Consider the following 17,701-nt stretch of genomic DNA (forward strand, 5'->3'; position numbering starts at 1 on the left):
CAATTTCTTCATATGTAACCTGTCTTGATACCCTTTTTGTAATACTAGAGTTATGTCCGCGCGATGCGGCGGTGACGGGTTGTGGTGACGCGCAGAGGTATTGGTGGTAGCGGCAACGGTGACAGCGGCGACAGTGATGAGGACGGGTGGTGGTGACGGCGGTGGCGATAGTGGTGAGTAGTTTAGGTTATTGATATAATGTGATTTTGATAAATTGTTGAAACTTAATATTAATATTGAAATTTAAGTTCAATGTTGAACCTAAAAAATTTTTTACTTTATAACTATATGTAGAAGCAATTTCTGATAGGCTTTTGTTGTCCGTTGCAATACAATTCAAGGGGCTGATTATGATGAAAATAAGACATCATCAAGGTCGTGATGACGTCATCATCACTTCGTGATGACGTCAGCACGAGGCAGCAGTTCGTGCGAAGGAGCTCGAAGCCCACGAACATGATAGAAGCCCAGCCCATTCGATAGCCTATATATACACGACTTAGGTTACAATTTAGGGTTAATGGTTTTAGACTAGTCAGAAAGCTATTCATGGGATCGGTGTAGAGATCTATACATCGTGTCCGCCCATGTAATTCATTATTATTGTCGTCTCTTTGATTGTAATCCGTAATCATTGAGATGTTTTCTATACGGATTTATCATTGTATTGTAATCGAGATGACTGAATAATAAAGGAATTCGTTTTATATCTCTTGTTTTTTGTTCAATTCGTGCATATATGTTCATGTTTATTCAGAAACCTCAAAGATAATTACAATCGGATTCCGCACGTTTGTAGTTGTTTAGATCATGATTTGAACGGTCCTCGTGTTTCAACATTATAATATAATATAAATAAAATTAAATAAGCTCTAATGTTTTGAGTAAATTAAACAAAATAACACCACTTGATATACTATACACTATTCCTCATTTTTCTTGTCGCTATTAATATCTTACCATATTGTGAATTTCAATATATCAGCTAAAAAGTAGGATATTAAAAAAAAGTAATTGGAGGAGAACCCCTAATCCCATATATTATTTCGTACCCACTAATAAATATATAATCAAATAGTTTAGATGATCATCATTTGTGTATAAGAAGGTAAAGTAAGATAACAATAATTCATTTATGTTAAGAGTGATAAAAATTCAACAGATAAAACCCAAAAATAGTACAACGATAAAAGTGGACTTATAATCCACTCAATCCATGAATCCAAGACATATTCAACTTAGTAAGTACATCTAGACGAGAACCAAGAATACGATACACTAAGGGCATCCCCGATCGGTGAATATTGAAAAGCTTTTTTGTTTAAAAAGGTGTAATAATTATGTATAAAGAGTTTTTATATATAAAAAAAGGTTTTGCCTCCAATGGTAAAAAGCTTTTAAAAGCTTAAAATGAAATAAAATAATGATTTTTTGGATGAAAGATTTGATGAAAAGTTTAGTGTAATGATGTAAATTTGAGCTTTAGTGTGTGTTAATGGAGGTGATGTATGTGAGTAAGTGTGTGTGTCGTGAGAGAGAGAGAGAGAGAGAGAGAGAGTTAGGATGTTAGGAAAGATTGGATAGCATTATGTATGAAAAGGTTACAATGTTAAGCTATGGAGGGGGATTATATACCTCTATACAATTTACATTAAGCCCCCTTCCATACTTATGAATAATACAAAACAAGTACAAAATATGATTTAATACAAATCAACTACTAGAAATAATATTTCCAACACTTAGAAAATGTTTGGTTGCTAAAAACACCCCTTGTTTTCCAAATTAAAAATAGAAAACGCATTTGAATCATAGTTTTCTAAGAATATTTTTCAAGAAAACAAAAAGAATGTTTTCCACTTTTCAATAGAAAAATTGAAGACATCTATTTCTTGTTTTCCACTTTTCAAAGGCTTAATCTTAGCTCTTGGATCATTCCCATGAATGGTTGAGATTAACATTTATCCCTAATTAAAAATAAAACACGAAGGGGTATATTCGTAATTTACACTAAAAAAAACAACCCTATCTTCCATTTCACTTCTTCTCTTTTCTCCTGATCAAAACACACACACACAGACACAAACATACACTCTTTCCCTCTATCTCCTCCTTGGAGGGTGACCACCACCACCACCACCATATCCGACCGCCGCCACCACCACTACAATCTGAATCTTCATTTTAAACCACTAGCAACAACAACAAATGGAAGATGATGTTTTAGATATTATTAGAGTGATATTTTATGTAGTTTATGTTTTTTATATAAAAAATGGATAAAAATACCATTTTTACCCATGATTTGTAGTTTTTTTCTCTTATTTTTGTTTTTTCGAATGATAAGAAGTTGTATCTTTGGTTGTTGTTGTTTAAAATTTTTATAATGAGTTTTGCTCACAAAGTGTTTGATGAAATATCTAAACTAAAGTGTATGTATTAAATCAAATTTGACTATATACGTATTTACTGATTGTACAACCAATCATACTTGATTGTACATAGATCTATTCTAAAATTTGAATTTGTTAAATTTGTATTTTGTAACTTTGTTTGTGCAATCAAATTTGATTATGTATTGAGTTTTTAGGTACCTGTGTACCTGTGTGTTTGTGACTATATGTCTATAATCAAATTTGATTATGTGTTGATATTTTAGTGAATTCTATTTTTGCAACTTTATGTCTAGAATCAAATTTGATTATGTATATAGATTTTAGAGATTTTGATATTGTAACTTTGTTTGTACAATCAAATTTGATTTTGTATTGAGTTTATAGTTACCTGTGTTTGTGACTATATGCTTACAATCAAATTTCATTATTTGTTGATATTTTTAGTGATTTCTGTTTTTACAACTTTATATATATAATCAAAGTTGATTATGTATAGAGAATTTAGACAAAACAAATGAGTTCCATATCAAGAAACCTATTCAAAAATAAATTTGATTTTATGCATATGTTGTCAAACTTATACAAAATCAAATTTGATTTTGTGCACACATTGAGACAAAACAAATGAGTTCCATATAAATAAACCTATTCAAAATCAAAAAATGATTTTAGGTATACAGTGTAAAAAGCTATACAAAATTAAATTTGATTTTATGCATATATTTAGACAAACCAAACGAGTTCCTTCCATAGAAAGAAACCTACAAAAAATCAAATTTGATTTTACGCATAAGATTTCAAAAACCTATATAAAATCAAATTTGATTTTGTGCACACATCGAGACAAAAACAAATGAGTTCCATATCACTAAACCTATTCAAAATCAAAAAATGATTTTAGGCATACAGTGTAAAAAGCTATACAAAATCAAATTTGATTTTATGCATATATTTAGACAAAACAAATTTAGTCCAAACCAAGAAACCTACACAAGATCAAAATTGAATTTACGCATACGATTTCAAAAACCTGTACAAAGTAAAATTTAATTTTGTGCACACATTGTGACAAAACAAATGAGTTTCATATCACTAAACTAATTCAAAATCAGAATTGATTTTACGCGTATAGTGTAAAAATCTATACAAAATCAAATTTGGTTTTATGTATACATTTAGACAAAACATATTTAGTCCATCACTACAAGAATTTTGACTTTTGGCGACAAGACTTTTGGCCGCGACAAAATTTTCGTCGCCAAAAGTCCACTAAACGACCAAAAAAAAAGTCAAAAGTCAAAAAAAGATTTGGCGACGACAATGTCGTCACTAAAGTCGTCGCCAAATGTATTTCCCATTTATTTTTGAATTAAATTTAAGCCGGAAAACTTTTTCTTTTTGAAAAATATATGGCGACGACATTGTCGTCGCTAATGTCGCGGCTAAAGGTTTTTTAATTTTTTTTTTCCCGCCAAACATTTGGCGACGACAAAGTCGTCGCTAATGTCGCGGCCAAATGTTTTTATTTTCCCTCTAAAGCAAAATTTTCCCGCCAAATGACGATAAAATTGTCGCTAATGTCGTCATCAAAAGTTTTTTCTTAATTTTTTGGATTTTTTAGTTCCCTCCAAAGCTAAATTTTCCCGCCAAACGTTTCGTGACGATAATGTCGTCGCTAAAATCGCGGCCAACTGTTTTATATTAATTTTTCAATTTTATTTACCCACCGCCGAAGCTAAATTTTCCCGCCAAACATTTGGTGACGAATTTAGCAATGCTATTGATATGAATTGATTCTTTTAATGATAATACATTTATTGGGCCCATACGAATCAACGAAAGATATATTGGGTCCAATAGGCCGAATAAGATAACAAACGATGTCGGTCGTCCAAAAGGAGGCTATTCGACTTAAAGAAGGCCAGCCAAATGATTAAAGTTAACAGAGATATCATGCTTAGTGTCATCACTAATTATAATAAGGAGATTCGAGTGAAAGACGAAAACGCATGGCCTAAACATATATACAAAGGAAACAACAAACGATGTTAGAAGCCTAATACACCCAGTTGAAAAAAAACACATATACATTGTCCCTAATAAACAAGTTATATACACAAATATGACAACAAACGTGATTTGAAGCCCAATAGGCCCATTTGAATGAAAGACAGACAGAATACAACCCATTCAAACTATTTCCACAATTGGTGTACATATTGGGCTCAAATACGAACTAGACGAATGTTAGGGCTACACGAATAACTAAAGTTAACACGATTTACTAATGTTAAACCAAAGTCAATACCAAAAGCCCTAAAAAATTATTGATATAATTAATCCTTATATATATATTAAAAGACAACTAAACTAATAGTTTAAAGTAATCTAATTAATCTTTGTCTTCACTAAAGTCGTCGCCGTAGGCTTTGGCGACGACAAAGTGTACATATGGCAACGACTTTTGTCGCAGCCAAAAGCCAAATTTCTTGTAGTGATACCAAGAAACCTACACAAAATCAAAATTGATTTTACGCATACAATTTTAAAAACATATACAAAATCAAATTTGATTTTGTGCACACATTGAGACAAAACAAATGATTTCTATATCAATAACCTATTCAAAATCAAATTTGATTTTATGCATACAGTGTCAAAAAGCTATAGAAAATCATATTTGATTTTATGCATACATTTAGACAAAACATATTTAGTCCATAGCAAAAAACCTACACAAAATCAAAATTGATTTTACGCATACGATTTCAAAAACCTATACAAAATCAAATTTGATTTTGTGCACACATTGAGACAAAACAAATTAATTTCATCCGCTCCGAAATGGGTGTCCTTTTTAGGATTTTAGAATGCGTCCCTCCCCCCCTGATTACCTTTTAGCCCCCAAGGGTTTAGATTTTAGGGTTTTAGAATGCAACTTTTCTAAAATGTATGCATAAAATCAAAAATGATTTTGCATAGACTTTTAACATTATACATGTGAAATCAAATTTGATTGGCAATTAAGTTTTAGTTTAGGGTTTGAAGTCGTAGTGTTAGCCTACGACTTTAAACCCTAAACTAAAGCGTGGGGCCGAAGGCCCCCGTGATCACACTTCCCTCTCAGATTAGCTTTTAGCCCCCAAGGGTTTAGATTTTAGGATTTTAGAATGCAACTTTTCTAAAATGTATGCATAAAATCAAAAATGATTTTGCATAGATTTTTAACATTATACATGTGAAATCAAATTTGATTAGCATTTAAGGTTTAATTTAGGGTTTGAAGTCGTAGGGTTAGCCTCACGACTTCAAACCCTTAACTAAAGCGCAGGGTCGAAGGCCCCCTTGCTCACACTTCCCCCTAGGATTAGCTTTTAGCCCCCAAAGATTTAGATTTTAGGGTTTTAGAATGCAACTTTTCTAAAATGTATGCATAAAATCAAAAATAATTTTGCATAGATTTTTAACATTATACATGTGAAATCAAATTTGATTAGCAATTAAGAAGTCGTAGTTTACAAAATCAAATTTGATTTTATGTATACATTTAGAAAAACAAATGAACTACATTTGATTTTATGCATACATTTAGCAAAAAAAATAAAGTTCATATCAAGAAACCTATACAAAATCAAATTTGATTTTATGCATTTAGTGTCAAAAAGCTATACAAAATTATATTTGATTTTATGCATACATTTAGAAAAACAAATAGAGTTCATATCATGAAACCTAAACAAAATCAAATTTGATTTTATACGGACAGTGTTAACAAGTTATACAAAATCAAATTTGATTTATGCATACATTTAAAAAATACGAATGAAGTTCATATCAATAAATCCTTATAAAATTAAATATGGAACAGAACTAAACACAATTTATCATATTTCACAACCAATTTTGATTTGTTAAACAAGAACATAATCTGTAGACAAATGATCAACTAATGAAAACTATCATCTAAGTATAAAATCTGTAAACAACTAAAAATTATTTATTTCTAAACATGTATAATAAAGAAAAAATGTTTGTCTTATTGTTTGTAGCTTCTTCAGTATCCATTTTGTCATCTACTTTTTGTTTCTTCTTTCTACATGTCCTGTTGTTGTGAATCATACCTCCACACTTGCTGCAATTTCACCGACAGTTTTCAAGTGTTCCATACTGCGATCCATCTGGTGTTTGAAATGTTTGCTTAATATTTGTTTTAAGTGTTTTTTTTAGCACATGAACTATATGAAAATATACATTTTTTGATCAAATAATCGCACTATGGCTCAACCGGAGGTGTGAGTTGGGTTATTGGTGTTAATCGACGACTCCCTTACGGTCAGAGGGTCCGAGAGGTCGCTTTACGCCGGATGTTATGTGTCTAAGTCGATTCGTTCGACTTAGGGCTTTAGGGTTTTGTTTAAGGTTTATTCGAAGGTCGAATAAACGATATTTGATGGAAGGGTTTTTGTATATCGTGAGTGAATGAATGTGCCATGAGGCTTCTTCCTCTATTTATATAGAAGGTAGATAACTTGGAGAGGAGGGTAAGCGAATTAGGGTAAATCTCTTCCTCCTTTGTGAATATCTTGTTTCCTTTTTGAGGAGATTTGTGGTAATCTTGTTACCAAGTTGTGTCTGAGTATTTTGGAACTTCGATATATGTTTAATGGAATAATTATAGGAAAGATCTTAATCCAATCTTTCTTGTATATCTCCTCGGAGCTGGGTAATTGCTACCTTTGGAGCTCCTGGATAATTATGTTTGGACAGAGTTTCACCTTCGTTATGGACATATATACTTATTACCTGTACGAAGGTGACTTCGTAATCTGCTTCTGCTTTGGGTACGGAGCTAGAGCTCCGTATGGGTATATCATCATACATGTCAAAAACAATAATCATATATGATATTACGTATCAAATTGAGTCAAGGCAAATGGCTTCCATACAAAGAAACCTATTCAAAATCAAAATTGATTTTTTAAGCATACAGTGTGAAAAACTTATACACAATCATATATGATTTTATGCATACAATGTGAAAAACCTATACATAATGAACTATTCAAAATCAAAATTGATTTTAGACATACATGTGAAGAACATATACAAAATCAACTATGTTCAAAATCAAAAATGATTTTTCGCATACATTGGGAAAAACCTTTTGTATAGCACATTGAGACAAAACCAAAGGAGTTCCATACAAAGAAACCCATTTAAAATCAAAAATGATTTTAAGCATACAGTGTGAAATACCCATACGAAATCATATTTGATTTTACTCATACATCTAGACAAAACAAATGAGTTCGGTATCATTAAACATATTCAAAATCATATATGATTTTAGGCATACATTGTCAAGAAAATATACATAATCATATATGATTTTGTATAGTACATTGAGACAAAGAAAATGGCTTCCATACAAAGAAACCTATTCAAAATCAAAAATGATTTTACGCATACAATGTGAAAAACCTATACATAATGAACTATTCAAAATCAAAATTGATTTTACGCATGCATTGTGAAAAACATATACAAAATCAACTATATTCAAAATCAAATTTGATTCAGAATCATAAAGATGATTAAATCATATTATCAAACACCTTGTATGTAATACTCAATCAAATATGATTTGATACTAAATCATATATAAAAGAGATTGGTTCAGACATTTCATCAAATACCTTGTAGGCAATATTGTACCAAACAACAAAGTCAATTAAATAACCAATAAATTTTAACAAATTCAAATGTTAGAATAGATCTAATCACATGTTATTTAATTACATTTGATTATCACCTGAAAATTTCAAACTTACACAACAAAAAGCCATATATTCGTATTTAATAGATCCTCCATTGTTATCCTCCATTGTTATTAACATCTTCAAAATAAATTTATGATAAAAATGATGGAGATGATGACGACGACGGAGGCAACGTGGTTGTGTCATTTCGATTAGAACACGGTTGTAGTAGTGGTGGTGGTGGTAATGGTGTTGTTGCTGCTGGTGAGTTTCCAAGAAAAGGGGGGGCGGGGGAGAGAGAGAGAGAGAGAGAGAGTCATGTGTGTTTGTATGTGTGTGTAGAGCTAGGAAGAGTCAGCAGGGAAAATAACATGCCAAATTACAAAACTACCCCTCTGTGTTTTTTTTTTATAAAATTTAAACTGACCATTGATAGTTTTTGATCCAAGGGCTGAGATGTGACCATTGGATTTCACCAATTTTTAAAGATCCAAAAGAATACAACTTTAACCTAACTACAAAAGGTGATAATCTATACTGTTTTTTAACCGTATACGACTAGACATGTTTTATGGTGTTTTATTATCTATACTATCTATACTATATTATAAGGAAAATAACATTTTATTTTTGTAATTGTTGAAAAATATGTAATATTTTCACTTAACACCACTTAAAATATTTTCACTTACTCCCCTTAACATTAATGATTAAAGGGAAAATGATCCGTACTGCAGACTTTACCTAAGCTTAAGTACTGCCACGTTAAAAAAAGTTATAGATTAAACCATTGAATTTGATAAACATACATAAGCCCCCCCCCCCCCCCCCCCCTGAATTTTACATACCTACCCCCCCCAATTTTACATAATTCCCCTACTTTACCTAAGATAGGTACTGCATGTTTTACTAACCTTTCCTCATGATTAAATTACACTATTAATCATTTATCTTTTAAAATATCTTCATTTACCATTTACATCAATTACTTTTACATTAATTCACCACTCAACGCCTCATTTACCACCAACAGTCGCCACAACCACCGTCGCATAGCGCAGGTAACGTGCTAGTATTATAAAAAAAGAATAGTCTGAAAGTTACATGTTTGAAAATGTCTAAAATACCCTTAATGATTATATTACACTATGAGTCTTTTATCTTTTAAAATAACTCATTAACCATTTACATCAATTACCATCACTCGACGCTCTCTATACCACCAATAGTCGTCATCCATCACCACACCGTCGCCGCCATGAATAATATTGCGCGTATATCATGTTAGTATATGATAATAAAAATAATGTTTAATGGTGTGTATAGCTAAAGAAATTGTAGTGTACGATACTACGATCGCCTCTCAAATACAAAACATGACTTAAGTGGTCACTCAACGGTTTGTGAATGGGGTCATAACAAAACTAGTCCAGGTATATTTTTTGTGGCGCACAGAGCAAGTTGTTGGATCAGCCTTGTTGAATCAAACTCAATAATTTGCAAGAAAAAAGGCGACTTTCAGCCATTTAACACCACAAGAACACTATTTGGTGGTGTCCCCTACAATTCCATTGTATCTTTGATAGCAAATGAGTAATTGTTAACAACCATACATTTGTCAATTTATGTTTCATTTTCTTATTTTGACAAATAAGAAAAAAACAACATAAGATTTATCGATAGAATTTTATCAATAAAAAGTAATTTCAGCTAATAATTTATAAATGGAAAATACATCATTTAAAAAACCCCTCATGATAATCGTTCTAATATTATATTATTGCACTCGAATTTTAATTTACTAAGTGTAATGATCATATTTTAAAAAAAGATTATAAAAGGATTTTTAAGATTTTTCTTTACAAATTATAATCTAATGCTTTATACTTCGTATCACTATGCTTGAATGCGTAGCGGATGATTCATGATAACTTGAATTTATTGAATCATATCATATAATTGGTGTATCGTATTTTTTAAGTGGTGCGTGAAATTATAAAAGTATGGGTGTATTATAACATTATCACTATGGATTTTTTGAATTACTTTACAAATTTGTCGTGTCACTTTTGTTAAATTGGTATAATATGAATGATTGATGAATTGATGAAGATTTGTTTTAGCTCTATTAGTTCTATAATAAGAGCCTAAGAGGTAACAAGTTTTTCTTTGTATTTGTTTTGTTGTGTATTTTAGACAGTTTAGTTGGTCTATGAACTTGGTATGATATGAAAAAGTCAAACAATTTGAATTCCAACCTTCATTAGATATGGAAGGTGTTTTCCTTTCCTTCATAACATAATGTCCATACAATTATACGATTATAGTCGTAGCAGAAAATGACTTTTCTTGTAGCGAACGTACGTACAATGAAGGGTTTTTTTTTTAATTTTTATTTTTAAATTTTTTTTTATTGTGGTCTTTGTAGCTAGGCCAACAATAAAGATGATACAATAAACACAAAGATTTTTTTTTTTTTCCAGTAACACAGGTGTAAATAAAAATAACATCGAAACCATTAAATAGTTGACATTTAAAAATTTTTTTACACATCTTTACTCCTTTATAAAGGAAATGACCTTTTTTTATTTTAGGTATTTTTACTTTTGAATTACCAGAATTACCCTTGACTATTTATGTTTTGCCCTTAATGAATTATAATTTACACTCTAAACCTTTATTTTTATAATTTACACTTTAAGTTCTTATCTTTTAAATTTTCCACTATCACAATTAAATCAACTTACACTACTTGACACCGCCACCACAACCAATAGTACCATCACTGACATCACCACTACCGCTACTGCGTTACGCGAGGACAATGCTCGTAACTTATAAGACAAACAATGTGAGATATAAATAATCCACTCTCATAATTGTGGAAAATAAAATTACCCAAATGGATTTTTTGAACGTCAAATACTTATTTATGGTCTAACTTGAGCTTGAAATTAGTTATATCTTTTTCCTCTTCTAGCTCCTCATAATTCATATAAATCATCTTAAAAAGTTATTTAAGAAATTGACTTTTATTAATGAAATATAATATGAACAAATTTTTTTATTATATCAATATAAATCATTCTTGTAAACACTTTGATTAACTTAATTTATGCAACTAAATAATTTTTTTGCTAAACAAACATTTCTACAAAATTAAAAATAACTTTTTATATATATGAAACAGTTATTAACGACACGTAATACATATATTCAAAAACTCCTCTTTTATGTACCAAACTAAAAAAATCTTCGCCTTCTTCCTAAAGTAATAGCAAGTTAGCAACCCTTTATTCCCAAAACAAAATAAAATAAGATAACTTATTTTTCTCAAAATAAATAAATAAATATTACAAATAAACGTAAATATATTATTCAATTTATAAACTTGACTACTTTAGTTTATCTATACTATATATTAAAAATTATAGCCCCCTTTATTTATAAAAATATTACTCTATGCAATAAGACTATAATACCCTTACTCTTTTCCTACACATCTTCTTTATTTTATTCACTAATTTAATTATCTCCACTAATATACCTAAGATACCCTTAATGAAATAAATTACATCACCAGTCCCTCAAGTCTTAAAATAACTACACTAACCTAATAGCCACACTATTTGTCGTCACAGTCATCCATTCACTGTCACCCGTCACTACTACATTGTCATCACCGCCGTCGCATTTGCGCGGACACCATGCTAGTAATCATTAAAAAAAAAGTAGAAAATATTGATTTTAAAAAATTAACATAAATACTTTTAGTTGTGTTGCATTTATTATTATTGTTATTTTGTATTATAGTATTAGATTTTTGTATTTATTTATTTAAACAATTGATGAATGAGACCCACAAATGGGGTTTGACATGGCAAGTAATAACTTTCTTCGGATGACACGTGAAATGGTTGGCTTTTTGGGTCATGACAATTTTGCGGAATAGATGAACATGACAGACTCCCCTCCATACGGAGCCGTCCGTCTATCATTTTATCCTCTTTTTCGAAAAATCAAATTTCTTATCTAACCATTAATTTCATCATTCACAAAAATCATCGTCCATACCTATACCTATAAAGAAACTTTTTCCATTATAAACATATAGTAATTTATCTACCATATAAAGATTTTTAACGGTAAACTTTTTACAAAATTCACATGATAATCAAATATATTTACATATAAGAGATTGATTTCTAGAGTTACATCTATGAAAGGTCATTATCAAATAAGCTAACTTTACATCGAAATGTTGATTACGTTCTACTTTGATATCTTGTATGCTAAAGTTGAAGTTCAATAAAACCGTGTATGAAATTTGGTATGTTTAGATTGTAATTTTTAACAGCTTAAGCAAATCTTAATTTATAGTGTCCAAACACTAAATGTCACGTACTTATTAATGTCGATTAGCTAAATAGGTGACACTTCGTATTTACCAAGTGAACTTTGCTAGCATTAAGGAATTCAAGTAGCGCATCGAGTTCAATAGAGACCACATAAACGTACAAGAGACAATTGATTGACTGAATTTTACAAACGATAATGTAAAACATATATAATTGGCCTTTATCACAAGACACTATTAATCGAGTTCACTAGTAGTGGCCCCTGATGTTTATTTTAGCAAGAAAAGTGAGCAACTTTGAGAAAATTAAAGAATAAATAACCATTTACAGTTTCAAAGGCGAACAACTTTGAGATGATCTTGTTGAAACACTCAATAAGATTAATTGTGCGAACATGAGATAGGTCCACCAGGTTATTAGTATATGGAATAAGAGCAGAGAAGGAAGAATCGCAGCTTGGGGATATAAAGAACAAGAATTTGAAAATTTTGCAATACATAGAAGAAATCATACTCGAATCATAACCAAAAACGCTTCAGATAAGTATATTGAAACTCATCCAGGCCAAGGCATTATTGTTCTCATATATAAAATTGTAATAACAATGTGTGTTTTGTTTGTCGTGTGTTCGAAATATCTTCGTATACTAACTAGTTAATTGGTCTGAATCAAATAACGATGAAATAAAATGAGCATGATAATAAAATGAGTTATTACCAATCTGTTGTCGTGTTTGATATAATGAAATGAAATATACATGTCGTATGGTATAGAGTGATGATTGGAATGAATTGTACAATGGCAAAAGTGTTTCCTTAGTAGTTGAGATTTTGTAACCGATTATAGGGGCATAATATGAAAAGAAATAGCGAAAGCATGAAAAATTTAATTTGTAAAGAAATAAAATTCTAATTGGAATAAGTTATTTATTTATAAGTGAAAACAATTAATTTATTTTATTTCATTAAATTGAGACATTTCCTTTTTAAGTATGAGTCCAATCTATCAAACTGGGTACAAACTTAATTGAAATCTTGGAAATAAGAATGAAACTAACATAAGTTGCATAACTAATTAAGATAAAAAATAATCCACGAATTAATAGTATCTATTGATGAAAAAAGATGATCTTGGTGAGAGTTTGGATTTAAAGAGGCTAGATTTGAATTTATGAGGGCAAAGTTTGGATTATTTCGAACGAGATGGATACCCGTGTAATGCGGCGGCGGTGACAGCAACAGGTGGTGCTAGTGGTGGTGGTGGTAAAAATGTGGTTATTAATCTAAAAATAATTGATAGTGTGTTTATTTTATGATTAAAGAATGTACTTATTTTTTGTAAATAACTTTATTAAGATGTGGAAATATTTAAATTAGTTAATAAAGGAGATACATAGTTTAAATAAATATAAGTGTAAAATATTTTATAGATATATTAGGTAGATTTAGTATGAAAATTAGGAATATATTAAAAATTAAGAGTTTTTTAAATATTTTAAAGGTAGAGAGTTGAAAAAAAAAAAATAGTTTGTTTATTATAACTAAACTTACCTTTTTCATAAAGCTGTTACTTTATCAAATTTCACATTTAAAATCTGTATATATAGATCAACTAGCATAATGGTCATAATTACAAGTGTCACACAAAACTCATATTTTCTTCTCCCACACATATCTCACATTTCATAAACATTTCACCTCCTCAAAATCACAAATGTGATTCCCATTTTTCATTCCCAAATACCAAAATGAACAACATTTAAATAATAACAAATAATCATAAAACAATGGCAACCTACATAAGAAAAATCCATTCTGGCCTATTCTCAAATGTCATAAAATCAAGAAATCTTGTAACCCCATTTGAAAATCCGGGTCCGGGTCATAAATACGGATATGGGTATTCTTCATCAGCAGTAGCAGTAGCAAAAGAAGAAGATTATTATGAAAATTATAGGAAATCAATATATGGCGGAATTACACATAAAGCACTTTTGGTTGATGCTGTTGGTACTCTTGTTATTCCTTCTCAACCCATGGCTCAGGTATATATATTATATATTATATTGGTTCTTGGGTATGTACATTTTTTTGTTATATATATGAATATATATATTTTTTATGTGTGTGTGTATATATATAGATATATAGAGAGATAGGGAAGAAATATGGAGTGGAATACAGTGAAGAAGAGATATTGAAAAGATATAGAAGAGCTTATGAGCAACCTTGGGGTAGATCTAGACTCAGGTAAACTTTTTTTTTTTTTTTTTACACTTTTATATTATGTATATATCTAGTATTCAAACATTTTGTTGGTTTTTTTTTGTTGTTGTTTTTGATTGTGTGTTGTGTGTATGTTTATGTGTTTTTGTAATTAGGGATAATAATTATGTGCTTGTGATACTAGGTAAAATCAATGATATACTAAATATGTTTTGGATGTTATAAGCTCGTTTAACATCCTAAAACGGAAGATTTTGTATATGTGTATTGATGTTCGGGATATAGTAACAAAACTACAAAAGCACAAACTTTTAATAAGAATGCGGTTGGACCAGGTTTAGTTTGGTTTGTTTTTGGTTTTCTATCCTGTTATATATCTTACTGGTTGAGATGCTTTTCTTCTCCTGGTTTGTTTTTAGTTTTGTTTTTAATATGTACATTCGAATAATAAAATGTGGTGAAATGAAGAAACTGATGAACTATGAAACTAATGTCTATAAGACTTGAACCCATGACCAACAGGTTGTCGGGAGTTGCTAATACTACTTGCCAAAGGCCACTTTTTGTTTTGATTAGATCAAGTTAAAACTATGAGATGGTAATTTGCTTGATTTGTGATAAATTTTAAGAAGTCATGATGGTTCGTTGAGTAAATGTAGAATGGAATTAGTTGAATGGAAATCAATTTATCCGATAAGTGTATTAGCATTTATGGCTTGATACGATATTTATAACACTTATTTCCTATAATTTTAAGACATGTAATGATTATTTTATACATGCTTTGGTGATGTAACTAATCTTAGCTGGTTTGATGCGGACTTGAAATTATTCCCAAAATACTGACCTCTGTATGGTGGCGTGTGATTTATGGGAATACTTTCATAGTATTTATGTTAGGATTGAGTTTAATATGTTCATTAAAATCTTGAAATTTGGGGAAAACCGAAGATGGGTGAGAGAAAAAGGGTAAATGGGTGGGAACCTCTGTTCCCACATGTACCGTCTTGGTTCCCAACGCGCACACCACATAGAACTCATGCCCGGTGACTCCATTCTCACAAATGGATCACAAAATATGGTTTCTCCACTTGCCTTTGGCAAGATTTGAACTTGTGACTAGCAACCTTCATCTGTGGGCCCATGTGGTCGGTCACATGGTGGCGGTAACAATTGATCTATGATCAATTGGTAAACCGAAGATGGGTATCCCAGTGGTAGAACTTGAGTTTGATGAGATGGCCAAAACGGTGTCCAAGCTTGTTCTGGTTGTAGGTCCTGCAACTTCACTAGATTAAAAAGTTTTTGATATTTAAAGTTGTCAAATTCTCACTTTCGATTCTTACAGTCTTTCTTCCTCTATGTTAATTAAATAAACAGATATGTAGATGATGGAAGACCTTTTTGGCAACATATAGTTAGTTCATCAACAGGCTGTTCTGACTCTCAATACTTTGAGGAGCTTTATAATTATTATACCACTGAAAAGGTTTGTTTCATCTTTTAGTTATTTTGTCAAGTCCATCTAAATTATGTGTCTGATCCACATCTATTTCATATTAAAAGGCATGGCATCTCTGTGATCCAAATGCTGAGAAGGTGTTCAAGGCTCTGAAAAAAGCAGGTGTAAAATTGGCAATCGTCTCAAATTTTGATACACGACTAAGACCTCTGCTGCGTGCTCTAAACTGTGATCACTGGTTTGATGCATTAGCTGTTTCAGCTGAAGTAAGTGATTTATTTAATGTGACTTTTGTTGACTCTATAAGAATTCATGTATTCATGATGGCGTGTGCTCTTTAGGTTGCAGCAGAGAAACCGAATCCAATGATATTTCTAAAAGCATGTGAGCTATTAGGAGTAGAGGCTGAGGATGCCGTCCATGTAGGTGATGATCGTAGGAATGATATATGGGGTGCCCGAGATGCTGGCTGTGATGCTTGGCTATGGGGAAGTGATGTTCATTCCTTCAAAGAGGTATGCCTTATGTACCTAATTTAGAGGTGACAAGTTGAGCAGGACAGGTAGTCTGGGTAATGGGTCAAGATGGGTAATCTTAGGTCAAGTTCAGGGTGGGTTGACCCACAATCACCTTTTAAAATATATATATATATATATATATATATATCAAAAACTTTACATACATTATGAAGGCTTGATATATGATTACAAAAACTGTGTTGTTATGGCACTATTCCGAATCTTCTGATAATACGATATAGACGGTTGTAGGCATAAAAACACATATTAACCAGTATGATCAGTTGTTTCTTCGTTTAAATATTTTGATTTTACCTATTCAAGATAAAAGAGAACCCAATTTGACCCTTTCATTAACTAGATAAGTCCAAAGTTTCCAGTGTAACTACCATTCATTAACTAGATAAGTCCAAAATTTCCAGTGTAACTAATGATTAATGGTGTCAACTTTGGTCTTGTATTTTGTTTACATATTATATTGGGACGTTGGTCAAACAAATCTACTGATCGTGTATTTATTATTTAACTGTTTTGGTGGAAAGTAAAAATTTCAATCCTTTTGATACAGTTTATATGTTATCGCAGATTGCTGAAAGAATAGGAGTTGAGGTCTGAATGAAACCAAACCCTTTCAGTTGTGAAACGTTTTATAGGTTTTTTGTTATCGAAATACAATGGTGTATCATGCTGTTCTATGGTTATGGTACAATATTCCAATGATAGTTGATGAAATATGAAGGGTGTTGTATACCATAATCGTAAAATAATCTGGTATCACTATTGTATTCGATATTTATGTTTGGTCGTCACATGTATATATTTGTACTTTTTGTTATATGCATGATGGAGGCTACCTGGCCTTGTGCATGCAACTAGTTTTATGAGAGAATTCTAATAAGAGCCGTCTCAAAGCTCTCAAAGTAGATTTGTCTTGAATAATATTATGTTCATATTTATGGTTATGATCAAGTATATTTTGTTTA

The 17,701-nt window shown here is 30.9% G+C and overlaps 1 protein-coding gene across 1 annotated transcript; it reads left to right on the forward strand.

Annotated features, from left to right (window-relative positions):
* The first annotated feature begins 14,156 nt into the window (after positions 1 to 14,156).
* On the forward strand, positions 14,157 to 17,701 carry LOC122607562 (haloacid dehalogenase-like hydrolase domain-containing protein 3). Its single transcript, XM_043780567.1, has 6 exons — positions 14,157 to 14,557; positions 14,656 to 14,762; positions 16,119 to 16,227; positions 16,305 to 16,466; positions 16,542 to 16,715; positions 17,304 to 17,701. The coding sequence occupies exons 1-6, from the start codon at positions 14,300 to 14,302 to the stop codon at positions 17,331 to 17,333; spliced, it is 840 nt and encodes a 279-aa protein (XP_043636502.1). The 5' UTR covers positions 14,157 to 14,299; the 3' UTR covers positions 17,334 to 17,701.

Source organism: Erigeron canadensis, chromosome 7 (assembly GCF_010389155.1).
Source record: "Erigeron canadensis isolate Cc75 chromosome 7, C_canadensis_v1, whole genome shotgun sequence".
Lineage (NCBI taxonomy): Eukaryota > Viridiplantae > Streptophyta > Magnoliopsida > Asterales > Asteraceae > Erigeron > Erigeron canadensis.

What these genes read in the sequence shown, in the direction of transcription:
- LOC122607562 (XM_043780567.1), top strand. Translation starts at nt 14,300, where the DNA reads ATGGCAACCTACATAAGAAAAATCCATTCTGGCCTATTCTCAAATGTC. An exon ending in ATTATTATACCACTGAAAAG is followed by an intron (nt 16,228 to 16,304) that starts GTTTGTTTCATC and finishes TCATATTAAAAG; the next exon opens with GCATGGCATCTCTGTGATCC. An exon ending in ATGTTCATTCCTTCAAAGAG is followed by an intron (nt 16,716 to 17,303) that starts GTATGCCTTATG and finishes ATGTTATCGCAG; the next exon opens with ATTGCTGAAAGAATAGGAGT.